At 39.8% G+C, this 22,203-nt stretch overlaps 1 protein-coding gene across 9 annotated transcripts in view; it reads right to left on the bottom strand.

The window, feature by feature from the left end:
• The window catches only part of mark2b (MAP/microtubule affinity-regulating kinase 2b), a 70,152-nt gene that overhangs the window by 31,658 nt on the left and 16,291 nt on the right, over nucleotides 1–22,203 (bottom strand). For all 9 annotated transcript variants that reach the window (XM_084712458.1, XM_084712453.1, XM_084712455.1 and 6 more), the window contains exons 2-9: nucleotides 13,585–13,752; nucleotides 11,280–11,333; nucleotides 6,947–6,995; nucleotides 6,596–6,661; nucleotides 6,131–6,201; nucleotides 5,213–5,269; nucleotides 2,569–2,805; nucleotides 741–860 (exon numbers count right to left, since the gene is read on the bottom strand). In XM_084712458.1, coding sequence (XP_084568584.1) covers nucleotides 741–860; nucleotides 2,569–2,805; nucleotides 5,213–5,269; nucleotides 6,131–6,201; nucleotides 6,596–6,661; nucleotides 6,947–6,995; nucleotides 11,280–11,333; nucleotides 13,585–13,752 — 822 coding nt within the window. The remainder of the gene's footprint in view (nucleotides 1–740; nucleotides 861–2,568; nucleotides 2,806–5,212; nucleotides 5,270–6,130; nucleotides 6,202–6,595; nucleotides 6,662–6,946; nucleotides 6,996–11,279; nucleotides 11,334–13,584; nucleotides 13,753–22,203) is intronic.

Below are 22,203 nucleotides of genomic sequence, written 5' to 3'. Positions count from 1 at the left end.
TGAGGTTTTATTAGTTGTTATAGTTAATTCATTCAACTGTTACTGGCCCATCATATTATATCAGTCGATGTTGGTATCTGCATGTATGCTGTCTGATATGCACCTATATAAGGACTTTTGGAGCAGAACATAATGCAGATTGTTCTTATTTGCTGACAGGCAGCATTGAATGGGGTATAATGAGATATTTTTATAACTTCAGGTTGAATATAGGCATGTATTCTGCTGTTTGTACTGATTAAAATACTGGTAAAAGCTTACTGTGAATAATAAAGTTTATTGTTTAACCATCTTTGTCAGTTTTGTCTTTTTTCAACTTTTTTTTCCCCACTTTTGAGGGATCATTGAGAAAAATGTATGAATGATGTATTCTGTATAATGAATATTGGCCAATACATCATTATCATTTTTTTTACTCCCCAAATCAGTTTAAAACCAAAGAGTCCAGTACAGGTCAATAATCTAAATTTTCAAAGTAACTAGTGACTAATGTTAAATAAATCGACTGCAGCAAAAATGTACAATATTGGCTTAAACCTTGTAGTGGAGTAGAAGTATAAAGTAGGATGGGAAAGCATAAATACCTCAAAATTGTGCTTCAACACCTACCAACAAGTTCAGTACTTAAGAAGCGTACTTAGTTACATTCTACCACTGGTTACAGCTTCTATCAAGCTAAATATCACAGATTCTCAGTCTGGTTCAATTTGAACATGACGTTTTGTTTGTGTGCAGCGTACCTCGAGGCTGCCTCTTTTGGAGGGGTTCAGGATGAGGAACTTTTTGAGCAAGTTCTCACAGTCCGTGGACATGTAGAAAGGAATCCTGTATTTACCACGCAGCACGCGCTCTCTCAGCTCCTGGTGACAGAGGACAAGGGCAGGAAGAGTCAACAGCAGACTCTTAAAAAAATCCACCTTCATAAACGTGCAGACATTCCTTTCTTTCTCACATTCATGTGGTCTCTCAAAGGACAGGAACATCCCATAAACATGTAGACTGCACCAAAGATAGTCCAAATGTTTCCAGTGATTGAAGATTAAAGTCAGCGATGAAAGTGTTCAGTGATGAAGGACTTGACTCAGCATTAGTTGCTTTAATTAGCCAAGCAGCAACATTAGCTGCGGTTACACCCCCAAATGACTAATAGTTCGTTAAACAAGTACTGCATTCATCTAAGGACAAGCTGGTTAGCATCTCAAAAAGCTACGATTCTAACGCAGCGGTAGCATAGTAAGTGGGTGATATAACCAAAACATATTATTCACACATTTCCTGTTATTTTCATGATGTCAATATGAGATTTTGTTTAATTGTCATAAGATCAATATATGTGATTCATTCAAGGTAATGCAGTTGTTAACAAAAACTGCAAAAATAATCAAGATCAAATTCTAAGATTCAAAATTTACTTCAGTGGCCTTAATCCACACATTACATTTTAATGGTGTGCCACGGACCTAACTGCCCACTTCAACATTACTTGTTTCGTTACCCAATAGAGGGGGTCTTCCAGGGACGGTTCGGATTATTTCATGAGCTGCTTTTCATTAGTCAGTTGACAAGCCCCCAGTTTGGAGAAGCAAACCAGCCAAACTCCAGAATGAAAGTTTTATTCACAGGACACGGGAGTTACCTGTTTTTTACGTGGCTAAAATAAATTCGTTTTGGACCCTGTCCATACTAGTTCATTGCTTGCCTTTAATACTGACGGTCCTCTTGGCTTCTCCAAAATGGGCATGTGCCAACTGCCATCCTCTCTACAGCAAATAATCCAAACTATCCCTTTAATAATGATGATTTATTGAGACACTGACGAATAAATGCCACATAGTGACAGGTTTGAATGCTGCTGTGATATATGTAACAAGCTTTCATGGAGCTTACACTGAATTTGCATACTAATCTATCAAACTGAAACTGAGTATTGGGAGATAAAAAGATTAATCTGCCATTTTCTAAGTGCAGAAAAACGTTCGCATAAAACTATCTCGGTCGTACATTCTGCACCGTTTTTGTCATCAGTTTGACACAATTAAAAAGAAAGAATACATTTTAGAAATGTAAGTGAAATCACAAAAAACAATGAGGCTCCTATCTGTTAAATAAATAGTAAGAGCAGTAATGTAGGTGTTAAACGAAACTCCACAGCAGGAGGTAGTGCACAGGCATACTAGATGAAGCTGGATGGCAGTTCGCAGGCATGTTAATATCAGTATCATCTGATTCAATGTCATATCGCCCACCTAAAATGTGTCTGCACTTCCAGAATGAGTCATGTGGGTACTGACTGAACGCACAGTGTGATAGGTGGTATGAATAATTGTGAATAACTATAGTTCAAAGAAAACAGTAAATTCTAAATCGCACCACCAAACCCCAAACAATCTACTTGGGTTGGCATTTAATCACTTTTACACATTCACTCTCTCGAGTTTCGTTTTTGCATTCTGTAGGGAAGAGGGAACCGAAACCAGCATGACAAATACTACAAAACACCCACAGAATACAGACATCTGCTTATGTAATGCACATGGAGACACACACACACTCTCTCCTCTTCCTGACCTTGAGGTTCTGTCCATCGAAGGGCAGCGAGCCGCTGACCAGCGTGTAGAGGATCACCCCCAGGCTCCAGACGTCCACCTCGGGCCCATCGTACTTCTTGCCCTGGAAGAGCTCCGGGGCGGCGTAGGGCGGGGAGCCGCAGAACGTGTCCAGCTTGTTCCCCAGAGTGAACTCATTACTGAAGCCAAAGTCTGCTATCTTGATGTTCATGTCTGCGTCCAGCAGCAGGTTCTCCGCCTGCAGACAGACAGAGTGTGTGGGGGAGAGGAGAGAGGAAAGGAAGACATAATTATGATGTAGTGAAGCAGGAGACTGTGGATGGAAAGATTATTAATATGCTGATTTTTTTTCTGCATACTGCATGTGCCAAGAAATGAAATACAAATATTTAAAGGATTTACTTTGTGTGGTATGGTAAGGATATTTTAAATTCTTCAACATAAGGAATGGGGCTGATATGGGGGGGAAAGAAATCATCATTGCAATCATTCTGACAGATATTGAGATACCTGTGTGACTGTGTTCAATCTGAACCATCCTTTCATAACACAAAAATCACACAACACCACAAACTAAACAGACAAAGGCAGCAGTAAGTCAGCAACTCCCATGTTCTGCGAGGTAAAACAGTAATCTATAATCACTGGCAAACCAGGCTGTCTGATGGCAAAGTAATGTAGTGAAAATATTTTAAAGGCAGTGCACATGTTAACTGATACTGATCTTGTGTTGGTGGACAATTTTTAGTGGCTGCTGCTGACTCTGTCCACAGCAGTTCACTGCATTGCTTCTGTGCTGGTACTGCTCTTGAGATTTACTTTAATAATAAATAATAACAAATAAATAAACATGATTTTTGCTGCCGTCTGTATCAAACAAGCACGTTTCCTTTCATGTAACACCACATTGCTTCATCTTTAATGGTATGTTATGACAAATTTTACTTTTTTCTGCATCTTCAGCAATTTGGATATTGCACTTGTCCATACTGCCATTTTGAACTTATTTTGATTAAGTGTTCATCCCGAATAAGGAACCTCTTTTTCAATATGAATATTTTTTAGTTTCTTTACTCCTTTATAAGAGTAAACTGAATATTTTGGGGTTGTGGGGAAACCATTTTCTGACATATTATAGACCAAACAACTAATTGATTAATTGAGAAAATAATCAACAGATTAATCTACAATGAAAGCCCTAGTTAGAGCTTCACACTGTGTTAACAGGCCATCCTATTATCCAGTGTCAGTATCGCAAAGATTTTCTCTGACATGCAAATGAGTGTGAAGATAATATATTTCACAGCCAGTTTGTCTGAATCACCTTTCTCTGGGAGAAAAAACCCTCGGCTAGGAGAGAGGGGGTTTTCAGAGTAATGGTCTGAGGCCTACAAGTAGCACACAATGGGCAAAGTGAGCTGCCACAGTTTATTCCTGTGTGTGTGTGTGTGTGTGTGTGTTTGTATGCCTGAGCCTAAAGTGAGCCAGTGAGCAAGGAGGCTGGGGTTGCCTAGCAACAGGTGCGCTCTCCTTTTCACTTGCTCTGAATACTCTGCGGCTTCTGTGCGTTTGAGTGTGTGAGAGAGTGCGCGTGCACATTAAATACAACACTGACATCATCTCTGGGCACTGACCTAAGAAATAAATGAACATCGGATTCTCGTTTTGTTTTTTTTGGAGTTTTTTTTTTTTTTTTTGCCACGGATTTAAACATAAAGCTGATTAACACAGAACACTTTAAGATGGCCAAACAACACGTGAAACTCTCTGGTGTTGAAGATACAGCAGTCTAACTCATAATGTGGAACGTGATTGCAGCCGTACAGGGACCCAAACAGAGCGATTTTAGTCTCGCCGTGAAATGCAGGCTCATCAAAATCCGCTCTTGCAGTGTGGGACCTACTAAAGTGAAGGGTGTGCCAGATTTCACATTACAACCCTCAGATCAAGAGTGATTAGGATAATGTGCAGGACGGTACACTTTACAGTAATGAAAACTGTCTGTCCTCAAGAAATCTCTCATTCCTCATGCTGCCTTTTTTTGTAAAAGGCAACCATCTTACCGTCTAAAAGTGTCAAAAGCATCGTATGACCTTGGTCAAGGCATTGAAAATGATTATTAAAAAAGCCAAAAACAACCACGAATAGGGAAAACAATGTTGAGATTAGAAATCCCTGTATGGTTACTATAAAAGTAATCATGATAATGTCTTGTCTACAGGTCTGCCTGCTGGCACAGTAAGAGGATTTACAACTCTGCATAATACTATGAACCAAAGTGACCTGGAAGCGGTAGACCTGTGTGAGCAAGTTGTTTCGTTTTTGGCGCCAACTAATGTAAATCAAAGACAGGAGGAAAAATAATGAAGCAAGTGTGTGTGTGGACACGTGTGGCTATAAGTGTGTTTAAGCCGTAGCACTCGAAGAGGGACGTTAGATCATCTTTGTGATTAACCTCCTGGTCGCCTTGTTCATGGGGGCAGGATTTCATCTCAAAAAGTCAAATCCTGACTCGAAGATTAATGTTGACAGAGAGCGGAAGAGAGAAAGACAGCACTTGTTTGTGCTTTGACACTCAATGTAATTCAATAATGTGTGTGTGTGTGTGTGTGTGTGTGTGTGTGTGTGTGTGTGTGTGTTCTCACCTTGAGGTCTCTGTGTACTATACACTTCTGATGGCAATACTGCACTGCTGACACAATCTGGAGGGTGAGAAAATGAGACAGAGGAGAGAATGAGACAGAGTGAGAGAAAGGATGACAACATGGCTGCAATGGTTAGACAATGAGGTAAAGGACACTGAGAGCTCTTCATTAGGATTTTATCAGGAAGCAATCGTGAGAAGGAACTGGGAATCAATCATTCAAAATGTGTTTACAGGGTTCCTACACCTTTTCCGAGATCAGATTCAGCACTTTTAAGCTTTTCTAGCATGTTACACCTGTGGTAAATAACACAATTAACTCAAAATAACACAATCTGAATTCTACAGAGGATTTAATGTTGCAAAATGTGTCATTTGTCTGAAAGCAGGCTAGATGTCCGATATAATCTCACTGAGACAATAAAAAACACTCAATTACTAGACAAATATCTTGAATTTTAATAAATTAATATATTTTTCATTTTTCAAGACACTGAGCGATTTAATACAAAAGTAATGCGATTTACAACTTCATGCAGTTTATCCCAAAACCAAGCACTTTTCAAAGCTTGAAAACACGTTAGTGTTTTCAAGGATTTCTAGCAGTCACACAAACCCTGTAGTGCTTTTATTTTTTTGCCTTATATGGTTTATTTTAACAACATTGACATTGCTTATTTTTATATCATAGCCTCAAACAAATGGTATTATTAATAAATTAAGTAAAATTAAAATCAATCTAAGCTTGTCCCTTGAAACTGCTGCTCCTACTCCACCTGTCATTATTCAACAAATGACACCAAACTTACAGAGGCAACAGACTTTTAATATCTGCCTAATACGTCTTCAAACTAAAGCAACACATACGGAAGTGTCTGTGAGATTACACACACAAACAGGTAGTTTCTCCAACACACACCTGTCTGAATTTGGCACGGGCTTCTTTCTCCTTCATCCTGCCATGGGCCACCAAGTAATCGAAGACCTCTCCTGGGAGACGAGAGAAAGAGGAGGAGAACAGATTTAGTGTTGGAACCTGATACTTGTCTCCTTAAAACCAAAGTGCTGGGTCAAGGGGACATTGAACTAAGTATTGTCCTTCAAATTCAAAAAGTATGGGCACAAAGAGCTAAAGATTAAATTATTTTAAGGACTTAAAATAAAATATAAAGGTAAAAAGTAAAGAAGAGTTTGTTTTTTATGTAAACAATATCATTTATTTTTAATTCAAAGGGCCACAACACATCAATTAAAATTAGAAGGTTTCTAGTAACAACCATTTAGACAAAGAGGGAACACAGCAATTTTATTTGGGAACCATTTGATTCTAACATACAGAGTGCTGAGCCTCAGGGGGAATGATTTCACAGTGACACGCACTTACCTCCACTAGCGTACTCCATTACCAGATACAAAGTCTTCTCTGTCTCTATCACCTCAAAGAGCTTGACTGGAGGTGGAGAGAGAAAGGCAGAGACGGTGGATTGGAAAGGGGAGGGAAAAGTAGAGTGAGGGGAGATGGGACAAAAGAGAGGAAAGGGAGGAGCAGTGGAAATAAGAGAGGTTTATAAAAGAAAAAAAGGGGGAAGGGTAGAGAGAGTGAAAGCAAAAATAAAGATAGGAGATATGAGCGAGAGATTACTATTAAGGTTTGGCATGAAAACAGGACCTTGAAATAGCAATTAAACCTGGTTCTCAGTGAGTGAGTGGAAACTCATGTTTCACTGTGACTCACCTATGTTAGGGTGATTCAACATCTTCATGATCCTCACCTCCCGGAAGAGCTAAAAGAAACAAGCCACACAGAGTGCTCTGTCAAATACACCATCAGATACACTGCAGGTTTTTTTGTCAATATGAATGTGTGTTTTGTGAGCTTCATTTATATTTTATTGTCAGCTGATTTTGTATGCAATTGACTGTCAGAATTGCAATCTCTCATTTGTATCATTGTACAGGCTCCAGAATCAATATTTGCAGTGGGTGACATGACGCTGAAAACATTCACTTCCTGTTTATGAGCATGTGGGTCAAATTACTAGTAGGAAAACAAAATACATGTTCAGTTATGACATACCAAATATTGCAAACAAATTACTGTTCAAGTCAAGCTCAATGCCATCCAGTCTTTCTCTGTGGTAAAGGCGTGATGAGCTGCTTTTCGCTCATTAAGAATTTATTTCCTCCTGGGTATAAGGTCAAACTAGGCTAATGTCTTAGTCACGCTACATGACTTTCAAAGTGGTCGGATCACTGTACTGTGACACTACACAACTTTCTGACTTGTGATCAGGAATCTTGAAGTCAGCAGGGTTGCACATTACAAGATCTTGCCCTTTCCTCCACCAGAAGGACGAGTCTGTCTGCTCTCCAAACCCGTGTTTTGTCATGACAACACAAGCTTGAAACAGCATGAGATAATTGCAGCATGTTACTGTTGTAGCTGCTGGAGGTGGAGCTGGTTTGAGCTACTTCATAACTACTTTTTGCACATTTTTTCTATATCTGGGCTGCTGTTCCAGTGATCTATCCTTCTCTAATCCTCTCCTCCCACAGCCCACGACTGCTCTCATTGGCTGACCCGGCTGCCTCTCAACCTGTCTCTGACATGACCACATATTAAACTGCTTATTATCTTTGAGGAGTCTACAAGGTACTGGCAAGCTCACAGATTCTGTCATCCAACCGTTCGCATGTAACAATCGTTGCTCACGGGAGCTTGTGCTGATTTGCCTCTGATCCGCTTCAGTCCTGTAATGTGAACTCTGCTTTGCTGGAAGTTTATCCGGAAGACACACTTTGGACAGACAGTTAGAGGCTGGCACAAAGCCACCAAAGTTACAAACTCTTTCCAGTTCAGTCTGTAATATTTAACAATCAGTCAAAGAGGGTAGTACAACAAATTCTCATTTTACATCTTTGCAAAAGATAAATAATTCATCCTGTATCTGGGACCAACACAGTATGTTAAAACAGAACCTCAAAGCTGGTTTTATACTTAACTTTGAGGACACATCCATCAACTGTAGCTACTGCAGCTGTGTGTGTAGACTCTGTAGCTACTCTTTAATGCACAACTACGAATCCAACCTAAATACTAAGGCTGCAGATATTCTTAGCTTTCTTTATGTCAAAAAGAAATCCCTTACAAGTCCAAAACAAACAAATGAATTTATCCTGTTGACCTGTATTGATTTCCTGTGAAGCTAAAACCTACTCTAGCTTATTCCTGTATGCAGTAGAGCACCACTGCTGTCCAAAAACTATTGAAAACACATCAATCTGCCACAATGTCCCGTGTCCCATGTTTTCTTTATTTTGATTCTGTACCACATCACACTCTGCAGCTGCTATAATACTCACAAGAGCACTAAATGTGTATTAATGTGAAACTGCAGACAGACATATCAAATCAAATGCTATATTTACATCTATTTTGGCAACATCTGATAAGAAAACTAAGTGCCCAGCTGTATTTTAAGAGACTAACACATTGTTAGTTTTGGTCTTTACACTGGATTTATTAACAGGAATAAAACAAATTCTTTAAGACAGATGATAAAGTAAAATCAGGAGTTCTTTGCCAGTTGTGGTCCAAGTGTGCATGGATTTGCATGCACATTTGCAGGGGATGTAAGACTGTGTGAGCATTTATTACTTTGTCTTTGCTTTGTCATAACATTTTCTTGTCATCTGCACTGAGTGTCTGCATTGCTCATGAGTGTGTATTCTGTGCCTCGAGTCTGCAGATGCATGAGTATTTGGTGTGTGTGTGTGCTGAGTGTGCAAGCATACATGGTTAGAGTGTGTGCGTGTAAGTGGACAGACCCCACCCTGCCACGATCAAAAGAAGTAATTGCAGCTTGTTTCCTGTAATTAAAACTCTCTCTGAAAACTAGACCACTTCAGAAAGACAGACAGAGAGACAGAGAGGGGAAGGGAAAGAGAGAGATGGACAGAGAGAGTGCAAAAGAAAGAGCAAAAAAGGAAAGACACGTGGGGCAGAAAGACTTGAAAATGACTCCTGAGAAAAGGCATAGAAGCACTAGGGTTTGAATTTTGTTCCTGCATATCATCATCTCATAATTATAAGGTTCCATCTGACATTTTATCCAAAACTGAGGTATTCACATATTCTCTGACAACTTACTAACATTATGTGAGGTGTTTTTAAAAGCTGCATGCATTTTTGTACTTTTGGTTTTGAAATTAAAAAGTTTCTACATGCTGCAAAGTCAAACTCTAACTTGGTTCTAACTGTAAGCCAATCAGCACTTTGAAAACACACAGGTGGACCAATCAGGTTCTGCTGTCATGTTGCAGCACTGCTCTGTGGTAAAAGGAACAGAGAAGACATGATGTTTATAAAAAAAAAAACCTGAAGAACAAGGATTCTATTGACGTTCTCATGAAAGACAGCAGTACAAATGACAGGCAAGTTCAGTCTTTTCTCATATTTTCGATCCTAGTGTGGTGTTTATTTTCATTGTTAGCTAGCTAGCTATCACTTCAGCCAGCTAAAGTTAACTTCCTAATGTTAGTCTGCAGCTAAGTCTAACATTGAGACAAGCAGTCAGTTAATGAATAGATTCAGGTTTGGGCCTGTGACTGGAATAAAGGTTATAGACTTCAAAAAGTCCCTAAACCTCTCCTTTGCCTCTTAATGTTGCGGCAGTATTAGCTGCAAGCAGGGTGGGCAATTAGCTCCAGCCACCAGCCGAATGCTGGTAAAATGAGAAAGCGTCTGGTGGATCTCAGACACAAGATAATGATTTGCTAATGAGTGGCTGGTGAATTTAAACACTTATGTGTCAGTGACTGGTAGATATTCACGTTTTAAAAAGCTGCCACATGAACAGGAAGCTGGCATTAGTGTGGTAGGTAATAATGAAAATAAGAGCATTTCCACACACACAATGTGAAGAGAACTGAAGGGACTAGGACTAAACAGCTGTGTAGCCTTAAGAAAACCACTTATCAGCGAGGCTAATCAGAATAAAGGCTTCAATTTGCTAAGGAGCATAAAGATTGGACTCTCGAGCCAATGGAAAAAGGTCATGTGGTCTGATGAGTCCAGATTTACCCTGTTTCAGAGTGATGGGGGCGTCAGGGCAAGAAGAGAGGCGGATGAAGTGATGCTCCCATCATGCCTAGTGCCTACAGCACAAGCCTGTGGGGGCAGCGTTATGATCTGGGGGTGCTTCTTTTGCTCAGGTTGAGGTTCAGCAACGTTATTTTCCCAAAAAATGAGGACAGCTCACTACCTGAATATACTGAGCAGGTTCTTCCACCAACTGATTTTTTTCTGCCCTGATGACACGGACATATTCCAAGATAAAACTGCCAGGTTTCATGGGGCTCAAATTGTGAAAGAATAGTTCAGGGAGCTTGAGACGTCATTTTCACACATGGATTGTCAACCACAGAGTCCAGATCTTAACCTCACTGAGAATATTTGGGATGTGCTGGAGAATTTACACAGCGGTCCGACTCTCCCATCATCAATACGAGATCTTGGCGAAAAATTAATGCAACTCTGAACAGAAATAAACGTTGTGACGTTGCATAAGCTTACTGAAACAATGTTATGGTGAATGTGTGCCGTAGTCAAAGCTAAATTGATTGATTGATTTTTTTGGGCCAGGCAGTGTGTTTTTATGTATCAGAATCAACATTTCTGAAATAAAACAAACCCTAGAAAGCATTAAATTTAATCTTCTCACATAGACACTCGACTGCAACATTAATTTTATAGTTTAAAACAGATTATGAGTAAACGGTTTGTGTTCCTTGAAAAAAGAAATTATAAATCTGATTGGATTTTATAATATTGTACATTTAGAGCATATTTAAGGTTTGTTATTTTTCATGTATGAGACTTGTTATACTTATCATTTTTGCTATTTGGAATACAGAAACCTTCTCGTAAGTGTTCAGAATGCAGATAGAACCTTATAATTCCAAGGCGGTGATACGTGTGTGTGTGTGTGTGTGTGTGTGTGTGTGTGTGTGTGTGTGTGTGTGTGTGTGTGTGTGTGCGTGAGACAGAAAGCGAAAGAGAGTCCCACCTTCTGCAAACTGGAGGAGTTGAGCTGTGTCTTATCAATGATCTTTACAGCCACCTGGAAGCAAAACACCAACATGTTAATTTATTATTACACTTCTATTCATTAATTACACTTGCTGCAGTGGGTTTGACGCATCTCGCTCACACAGACCTGCACAGCCTCAGCCGTCGCAGGCACAAACACATTGCTATCTTTTTTGGAGACAGAATGATACAATCTCACAGCATTAAGTGATAAACACACAATCACAGCAGGCGACAGTTGCATAATAGGGCAAGTATACAGACAGGGACACACACACACACACACACATAGGGCTGAAGCATGCTTTATATCCATGCCATAATGAGGTCTATAGTTCATAATCCAACAGTGGACACCAGGAAGGGACACAGAGAGAGAGATAAAACACAGGAAGAGAAAGAGAAGAAGCAGAGAGAAATAAAAATAGAGAAAGAGACAGATGGGAGAGATTCAAAGTGAGAGATTCACAAAAAAAGGGATGAAACAGAACAAGAGAAAAGAGGACACAAAGAGAAAAGGCGAGGGAAACAAAGAATTATCTCTTAACAAGGACACAGAAAAGGGGAGGTCTACATCTCTCTCCCATTTCTATCTTTCACTGTCAACTAAATCCTTTCCTCCACTCCTCTTTCTGGTTGTGCTTGTCTGTCTGACTCTTTCATGCCCTCTGACTCTCCCTTGTTTTCTTTGTGTGTGTGCGCGTGTGTGTGTGTGTGTGCCAGCGAGTCACATGGAGTGTTATCAGGGTGTCAGGCACAGAGCTGTCACACATTGACAGAGCCCGCCCACCCCTCTCCAGCTCTCCCTCCCTCTCAAACACAGACCGAGAGTTGACTTGACTGGGCCTCAGACAGAGCCCGGCATGGGCTCACTGCAGACGCAGCTTTTCCCTTAAAGGGACAGACCACCGCGTTACATCACATCTGGAATTCACAGTAAGCCAGAGACATTTGGGCTTCTCTATTCAAGCTGACAATGGTGATCTAATCTCCTGCAGCAGATGTACCGTCTCCAAAGCCATGCCAGCCCAGGATCAGACCAGACCTCCTGTGTATCGCAGCATGAGCCCTCCCCTATCCTCAGCAACCAGGAAGGAAGATTAACATTTAGACAGCAGCGAAACATTTATAGTTTTTCCTACTTTTTACCATCTTGGCTAATTACAAACACCTGATGCTTCTTTTCTTCCTTAAACAGAAAAGTGTAGTTGGACTTTGTTTTGAGCACACCAGTCAAAGTGGTTTGGTGTGCAGTCTGTCTATTTGCACCAAGATGGTTTACAGCAGCTCTGACCAGGACTCTATTTTCTACATATTTTATTGGTTTTCCCTCTGATGCTGCACTGCCTGAGCTCTCTGTGACTTACGGAGTATTTTTTGTGGACAAAGAGCTTTACTTTTTACAAAAGTAACCGCTGACTACTGCTGTTACTTGGCTGGCTAGTTAGCTCAATTAGCTGTGCAGTTAGCAGTCCTCTCGGCTGACTCTGTCGCTGGGTTCCCCCACCTCACGCCTAAAAACCTCCTCTTCCTCCCAGCGGTCCAAAGCTCCCTTGCTAGAGGTATAAACGCCATCACCCACCCCACACTCCAAGGCAGACAGACCACTACCTGCATGGCTAACTGAGCTAACTAGCTAACAGTAGCTTGAAAAGTTTGTTATTTTCACCATAAAACACAAACTAGTTTCACCAAAACCAGCAAATAAAGTTAGAAAGTTGTGTTTTTGTACAGTAATCTGAGAGGCCCACTCTCATCAAATTCAGTACCCCATACGGCTGTAGCTTAGTTGCAATAGGTCACCAAGCACACTGGAAAGAAGATAAAGCTGTGCTGCCCCTCTGTAGGCTTTCAAATGCCAGCCAATCAGAAGAATGTGGGTTTTTAGGGAGGGTGGCTTTAAAGAGGCAGGAGCTAAAATGGCTCATTTTAGACAGAGGGCTGCATAAAGGGCCAGAAAGAGATAAATAGGGAATTTCTGAACTATGAATCATGCAAAGCTGCTCTAGTGGAGTCCAAGAATAAAAGTATAGAGCTGGAAATGAATATAATAGGTTCCCTTTAAGCAGGCTTTCTAGCATTGCTGGTGTTGGTTATTGAAACACTGACATGGCAGTTTCTAGTTAAATATAGGGTCAATAGTAAAGCATTTCTCCAGAGGGTGACTTAAGTGGCTAAAAATAAAAGTCTAAAGTTCAGAAAGTCAGCCACTCTGTGAGTGGAACCAAAGGATGGACTAAAGCTTTCAGTCCAATCTAGCGTGTGTGTGCATGCATGCCTACCTCTTTTCCGGTGAGGACGTGTCGTGCCAGTTTGACCTTGGCGAAGTTGCCTTTGCCGATGGTTTTTAGCAACCGATAGTTACCAATGTGGGGCTGGTCATCTGATGTGGTCGTGGCGACGGAGTTCCGACATCGCGGCATGCTGGAGCGGCCGGATGACTTGGACTCCTGAGAAGAGAGGAGGCAACATGTAAGCATATGCAGACATGATTACTCAGAGGTAGAGAGTTAACAGAAAGTGACACTAAAAATGTGCTGGAAGAAAAATTAAGAAAAAGTTTTACATCACAAAGCGCTGTCAGCGGTCCTGCACACTTTCTACCTATGAGGCATATAATCACAGGACATTCAACGCTCATAAGGACAGATACGTTTTAACAAAGCCTTTCATTTCATGTTCAGTTTTTGTTTAGTGCCACTTATTGGTCCATTTCAAGGTTGCAAGACATTTATTTCTTAGAATAATGGTGTTTCATTCATTCACATAAGTGATACAAGTAAAAAAAAAAAATGAGTCAAAAGAAAATGAGGTTGGGTAACTCAATACACATCTCATCAACATAACTAACTCTAAAACAGACAATAATGCTCTTTAAGTAACAGACAATCTCATTCAAATTCTGGTTCTACCATCAAATGCTGTGGCAATGAACTCTTTAAAGGTCAGTCAGAGTCAGAACTATGATAAAAGTAAAATAAAACAAAAGTCTGCTGTATTCAGGTAGGGTAGATCGGATTATACTGGCCCAGATGCGTTCAGTTTTTATTAAGGATTAGAAACAGTCAGCAGAGAAATGGTCTATAGGGCTAAAGCTGCCCTTCCACACAGCCAGTAGGGTGTTACAAAATCTGCATTCAAATCTGATGGCAAGATTAAGACAGAGATGTGGAATGGACAGCCAATATTGATCAGGATCTCCCAGGCTTCCAGAGAAACTAAATAAAACAGAAGCAGGTTAGACTTTGCCAAAGAAAAGAATGAAGAAGAATATTTTATCACTCAAAGTAAAGCTTTTTAAATCAATCCAAAGCTGTTATTGGCTGCACTCTAATCTCATTTGACAGCCATCAACAGACAGGTCCACTGCTCTATACACAAAAACTGTGAATAAAGCAAATGCACTGATTACTAACAAGTGAGGTACATTTCTGCATGGAAAACTGCAATTTTCTTCCATGTTCTATCCTATTAAACTTGTAGTGAAAACTGTCATTACCACTTTTGCACTTCCTAAAATTCAAATTTATAAGCTAAAACTAATGCTTATTTTTATTATCGATTAATCGTTTAATCTATACAATGTCTTTAAATTGCAAATGTCTTTAAATTGCTTCTTTGGTTGAACTAGAGTCCAAATCCGAAAGACTCTTAATTTACTGTCAGAAATGACAAAGAAAAGTATTAAATTCTTAAATTTAAGACACTGGACGCAGCAGATATTTGACATTTTTGGTCAAGAAACGACTGAAGCGATTCAATTATCAAAATAATTGACAACTTTTGAGCCACTGCAACTCATAACATAATATTGCTTAACATTTGGGTATGAGCACGTGGCAGAAAGAGCCCCTAGCAAACACTGGAACTATTCACACAGTCTGATAACCCTGGTTCTCTTTTGTACACTGAAAGTAAATGTGAGTTGTGGGTTTTCCTATTGTCACTGTTTTGCCATGGTTAATGTTTCACACCGCAGCCAGTCACGGCCCACACGCAATATTCATCTTTTGGGAAGAAAATCATATTCAGCTTGAGAAGAATAATGATATAAAAGCCCAATATTTTGCCCCTGCTTCCTTCACTGTATCTGTGTGACTTTAATTTGAACCCACAAGGCCAGCAGTGTATGAAGTTATTTTAATAGTCTCTTTATATGGCAGTATGGAGTAAAATTGCTTCAGTTCATCTTACAGCAGACAGTAGGTCTTTCGAGTCATACGCACACCCACAAAAAGAAAACAAAACCTTGCTGTGCTGGCAAGTTTTGCATGGTTGGCAACTGCGATTGGGTTTCAACTCCAGGAAAGGGTCACAGCAATTGTGCGCGTGCATGTGTATGTGTGTGTGTGTGAGTGTGTGTGTGTGTGATCTGAGCGGACAGGTGACGGGGATCAGGGTCAGAGGAGAGGACGACTGGCTCCAGGGTGACGAGACGCAAACATACACGGGCCTGTGACACAAACGCACAGATACAAGAATACACACTGGTGTGGGTACGCACACATGGACGCGGGTATACGCAGCGGCATAAATCACACACACCTCTCTGAGATTTGACACCAATGAGAGAGACGGTCCAGTGAAATTCACACAGTTGGTGCGGAGTGAAGAGGTTCGCACAAATCATCATCTTCTCTTGTTCTCTCCCTCCAACACCGGCTAGTCATTTTATTCGCCTAATTATCTCTTTCTAGCTCGAACAAATTAGAGGCTCGCTCCGTGTCGCAAATTACCCACAGACCACATTTCTATCAACATCGTCCTCCCTCCGTTACCATTATCTTGGGCCATGGGAAACGAGGATTACTTCATTGTGTTTGTGTGTTTCTTGCTCCAGATGGTATGATCTAATGTCTGCGTCCCCCCCCCCCCTCCCCAACATCCTCATGCTGACAGCGCAGACCTGCATAAAGTGTAATAGGCAAGATTAAGCTTTAGTACAAGAGGGGGAACTGGGATTAAAAACAAATGACAGTTACATTAAACCTCGCGGCGGACAGGGGAAGGGCCTTATGTGGCCGTGAGTGAGGGGGGAAGCAAATGATTTTTATTTTTGGCTCATGTGGGAGAGAGGGGGAGAGGGAGACAGACAATATGTCATATGTGGACACTATTCGAGACAATGAGACCCAATCTGACCATACAAAGCTGATTTTCTTGATCAGTTGAGCTGTCCTCACAGAGGTTATGTGATCTAACTCCCTCTGTCAGAGAGAACTGCTGTCCAAAATAGCGCCTGGAGGTCAAATCTTGCCCTCAACAAAACGTCTGTGTCTCTCAACTACTTCTAGAGAGTAATATCGTATCTTTTGTGTCTGTTTTGACAGAAATTTACGAAGTTGTGAGAGACTCTTAGAAGATATGCAGGAAACAAAGTTTACATATGAAAGGAGCCCAAATATTTAAGCATAGAAATTTCTTTTATACACACACTGAAAACTCTGTTTTGTATTTTGTATGTAGGGGCACATACAAAATCCGATCATGGCATTTTCCTTTGGTGCATTTACATGTACTTATCATGTAACCAGATTAGTCGTTTTTCCCAATAACGTGATTTATTCAACGTCATCTAAGCGCAACACCTTACAGTTTCTGTGTTCATGTTGGAGGATTAGAGAAGCCAGGTTTTCTCAGCTACATTTCTTCTGGAGAAGTTTGTTTTGTTTTGTTTTTTTGGCTACACCAAACAGCAGACGTTGTGGATAAAACTATAAAGATCCTTACAAAGAGCAATGCGTCCTCATTTTCAAAACTTTTAATACTGATTTATAGTCTGACCTAAATGGAAGCCAACACAAAGTAGTCTTTAGACGTCTATTTAGATACATTTTTGCTGAAAAGTAATTACAAAGCATGTAACTGCGCTGTGTGATTTCTTGCACAACCTGTTAACCACTAAACTGGTTCCTACTGTGCTGACTGACATGTAAAGCTGTCAACGGCAGCATTGACTGAATACAACAAACCTAATGCCTTTGAAATCAGGTCTTGAAAAGCAAAGATCAGCCTGAGGCACTGTAAGACACAAGTTGACATGTATAAATTGATTTTGATTCCAAGAGATAATGTGATAATGTTCAAAGACACAACAGTTATCAAAATTCCAGATTCCAGTTTCTTAAATGTGAATATTTTCTGGTTTCTTCAGTCCTATATGACAGTAAACTCATTATCTTTGGGTTGCGGACAAAACAAGGAATTTGAGAATGATATCTTGGCATTGGGAGCCACTGATCAATATTTTTCACCGTTTTCACCATTTTCTAGACCAAATAATCAACACATTAGTACACACGTTAGTTGCACTCCTAAAAAATATGTTTAAAAATAAGATGAAACAACAAAAAACCATAATAGGGCACATTTACATAAATATATACCTTTCACTAAAACACAAAGCACAACAAAATACAGGTAGAGCTTTATGGATTTCTGCAGTGGAAACTGCATGTACAACACAGCAGCAACGCAGAGGTACAGTACTCCTATCTTTGACCCTGCTGAGCTGTTTGTGAGATATTCAGGGATCAAAAAGTCAATACAGTAACAAAGCAGATGCTGGATTCCTGCAAAGTCTATTTTCATGTGTATCAATGCCCTAATCAAGTGATAAATATTCATCTTTTTTTGTGCTAACCAAGATGACAGCACGAGACATTCACACTGTTTAATTTCTGAAAAATTAGCTATTTCTCACTAAAAATCAAGTAGTTGCATTTTAAGCTTTAAAACAGCAGAAGCTTACGATGAGTACTTTGAGACAGACTCCTATATTATCCTGTTGTAGTTTTCTGTGTGGGGAAAAATATGGGAGTAATGAAATTAAACTTTAACCAGCTAACCAAGGCTGTATAACATATACAACCATTGTACAACCTTACTACAACTGAAAGGAAGGTCAGTAGACGAAGACAAACTTTAAGTCTTTGGTTAACTAGTGCTTAATTGGATCATTTCCCCAGTAGTCAGCAGGCTTAACTTTTAATTATGTATTCTCCTGACATTGTACAAAGTACAGTAAGTTAAAATCCAGGCGTGTTTCCTCTGAGTTCTCTCCCTCTTCCACAGTCCTCAACTCTTTAGTCTTCCTTCTCTCCTATCCTCTTTCATGTCCGACTATTTTTGTCTTCTGATTCTTCCTTCATTTTTGGGCAGCTGCAGGCCAAGCAAGCCCCCTCTTCCCCCTCCCCCAACACACACACACGCACACACATATCCACCTCTCCTCTCTCTCCCCTCAGTTATAATTATAGATGTGTTGGAGGACAATAAGTGACATCATTGTTTTGTTCTCACATTACTCTCTGATGCTACGTGTGACTCATGAATACTAAGTTGAAACTGTTAACGTACACAGTTAAGGAACGTATTTATGAACTTAAGATTCCAGTGTACTTCCAGGAACAGTCAGAGTTGATTGAAATTGAGGGTTTGTTAATGACATTCACACCATATGAAGGGACCGCTTGTAAAAAGAGAAGCCCTTGAAGAATTAGAGAATAAATTGGAAACACAAGGCCCAAACACATAAATGCAACCAGTCATACTGTCACATTAAGGTGACTCTGAACCCGCTGGACAGTAAGCAACGTTGTGCAAGAAAAGTTTAAGAAGTTCGGCTAGCCAGCACGGTTACTTTACAGGCAAATCCAAGCTGTAGGAGGAAGGAGATGAGCAGATATTACTGTGGTGGCAGCTCACTTATAAACCAGTGTATAACACAGTAACGTGTTTAAAGGATTTCAATTTTTTATATGCATTTTCAGGGGCTGTGCTGTCATCTGCTGCTCCAACATGAAACTGAAGAATGCGAATCTGTTTAAAAAAAGCAAAAACGGAAATTAAAAGCCCCAAGCCTCTGCTCCATGAAATCAAATTTTCTCTCATAAATCTCTGTTAAATCCTTCTGTTTCAATCACAATCCGCGCGGCTTGCTGACAAAAAACAGAGACGGAGAGATCTGCCTACACAGGGCAATGGTGAGCACCACTACTCTGCATATCTCTTACTTGCTCGGTACGTTATCTTCTTATGTTTTCCTTTGCAAAATTCCACTTTTACAGCATCACTTGTTTCTGATTTTTATAAAATGATGCATTTGTGCAACCTTGTACCTTGCATTTCTTCTGATTACAAAACAAGAAATCAAGGAGTTTGATGATTTAAACTAGAGCCAGACCGATATATCAGCAGGCCAATATATTATGCTGGTATTGGGTTACATGATTGATGATAAGCACTGATACGAAAACTTTTATTTCAGAACAAAAGATGCAGAAAATTATGCTTGGGGTGATTTACATTTATCCCATTCCTAGTTAGTTGCTAGTTGCTATAGCTTCTGGGAAAACACGGATTGCATCATCCATGAACATGATTCCTGCTACTCCATGATCCCATGCCACCTCACAATGTTTTCAAACTACATCTTTTATTATTCTTTTAATGTGAGAGAGACCCCTAGTGAAGAATTTTCACAATGTGTGTTCAAGTCATAAACTTATTTTTGCAGTTAATACACTTTATATCCAGACAATACCCATATCAAATTTCTGCCGCCAAGTTATTTCTGATTTATCGCCAGTTTCTCCAACAACCATCATTCAAAGTGCAAAAAAACAAAGTGCAATTTGCTCTGAACCTAAGTTTATTGGCTACTTTGTGTCAGATGCTCACATCTGACAGGCTTTGGCGTTCTTTGCCTACCGTGTCGAGAGACCATTAGTATAGTGTTTATATCCGGCCCAACAATTCAGACCACCTCCCAACACACATACACACACACACACACACACCAAGTGAAAACTCACTGACAAGATGTTTGCAGCTGAGAGCCATTTACCGCCACACTGCAAACACACAAGCATGTGCACATGACCAAAACACACACACGCACACAAAGCAGTAATGTTAATCCAAGGCAGTACTGGTCGTGTTTTGACTCGAGCCTCATTATCACTGACCTTTACTAATCTGAGTTCTGGGAGGAAGCCACTCAGATACAACCAGATGGAATTTTACACAGTGCAGTTTAGAACGTAACCCTAAAGGGGTGCAATGTGTGCAGCACATTACTATCAAGAGACGGCTCAGTCCAAAATAGGATAGGCAAACGTAGGCAAACATGTCATCAACAGCAGGGAGGCAAAGTAAGGGCAATAAAAAGGAGAGATAAGCTTAAAAACACACACTTTGGAAAATGAACATGACAAACCAGGCTAAACTGAAAACACTAAACACCATTTACAACATTGTAAAACCCAAAATGCTCTCTTCCGCCCCACTTACTGCATCACCAGATCACATGGATCAATTGTCAGCTATAATCTGATCTGGCTTCCAGATTATTATTCTGCCTGTTTTTCCACACTTCTGTGTTGACTACCTCACTTTACATCGCCGCAATCTGCCGTCACACCTGAAAATCACGTGTGTGTCACCGTTAACTTTGATGTGCTGAGCCAACAGTTTTTAGTGGGAGACACCAAGAAAAAACAGAAACACAAAATAAATAAATCTGTGTTGGGTAAAATATGCCAAACCATTTTTTATGTGTTTTTAATTTCTGAAATATGGGGTATAATTACACAGACCCATTATTACTCCAATTATGCACAATTACAACATGGGCACTTTTCTGCCAACTTTGGCAACCGACAAACTGATGCCTCATTGGCAGCTACTATTACAAGTTGTTTATGCAGATTGCCTTTTTTAAAAACCACATCACAACCTGCTGTGAACAATTAAACATAGTCACACAGTTCCCTCTCATTTGAAAGAATTAACTACAAATTAACTGCTCTGTCCTTTCCTGTCCCAAAAAAAAAAAAATAAAATAAATATATAAATAAAAACTTCAGTTTGTCACTGTGAGAAGAGCTCAACAGAAGACTGAAGACGAGCAATTTTAACCAGGGGGCAAACCATATCAAATTCAATTAAATTTAAGTGTAACAAGCTGCTAACCAATTCATGAGGTTAAACTAGAGGTCTTAACACTTGCATGCTGCCAGTGACTATTTTCATATTACATTGTTATGTGCAAGGTTTCCCCAAGGTGTGGGGGTCATCTGTGGGGATGGATGGACACACTACGCAGGGGACAATTGATAAAGAAATTAATTATTATTACTTGGGATGCAAGATAAATATTGCGGCTGATAAACTATCATTTATTAATGGGAAGTTTATAATATTTATTGTGCAGATAATGAAATTATGTCTGATAAATATCAGCTATAATGACATTTAATTCCACAGATTATGCTTAAGCATTGAATTTGAATTCGTAGGCAAAATGCTCCATAAAATCCAAAGTATATTTGTGAGTTTTATTGATGAACTTTACTAGAAAAAACAAATGAGCATTTGTAGAGTCAGAACTGTTCTTTGTTTTTGTTGTGATGTCAGTTACATTTGGTTCAGTAGCAGCTGTGGAACATTAAATCATCCATCTCTGTTCACTAGATCTGAGCCTTTCTCACCCTCAGGTGTGCATAAACTACGGCTTATATGAATTTCTTTTTGAAATGCAAAACTGGGAAATTATTGTTCATTTTTTCTGTATCAGCCACTGGAAGCAGGTAATTATTGGTATCAGCTGGAAAAAGTGACATCATGCATCCCTAATAAATACATTTATAGTCAATATCCTGTTTACAACACATTAAGAGTAATTATCAAAAACACTGTGCCATTTAAGAGGGTACTGATAATTGCAAAATACATAATAAATATAAACGTTTAGACTTATTTCTCTACAGCAGGCTGGGTGATTTCTACATAGCAGTACTAGCACTAATTGCAACATCAAATACCTGTTTGTTCTTCCAATAATTAAGATCTCTTCCAGATTTACACTTTGTGTTTTAAGATGTTTTTTTAAACCCTGC

This window comes from Lutjanus erythropterus, chromosome 23 (genome assembly GCF_056507025.1).
Source record: "Lutjanus erythropterus isolate fLutEry1 chromosome 23, fLutEry1.hap2, whole genome shotgun sequence".
Classification (NCBI taxonomy): Eukaryota; Metazoa; Chordata; class Actinopteri; order Lutjaniformes; family Lutjanidae; genus Lutjanus; species Lutjanus erythropterus.
This window is presented reverse-complemented; position numbering and strand designations above follow the sequence as displayed.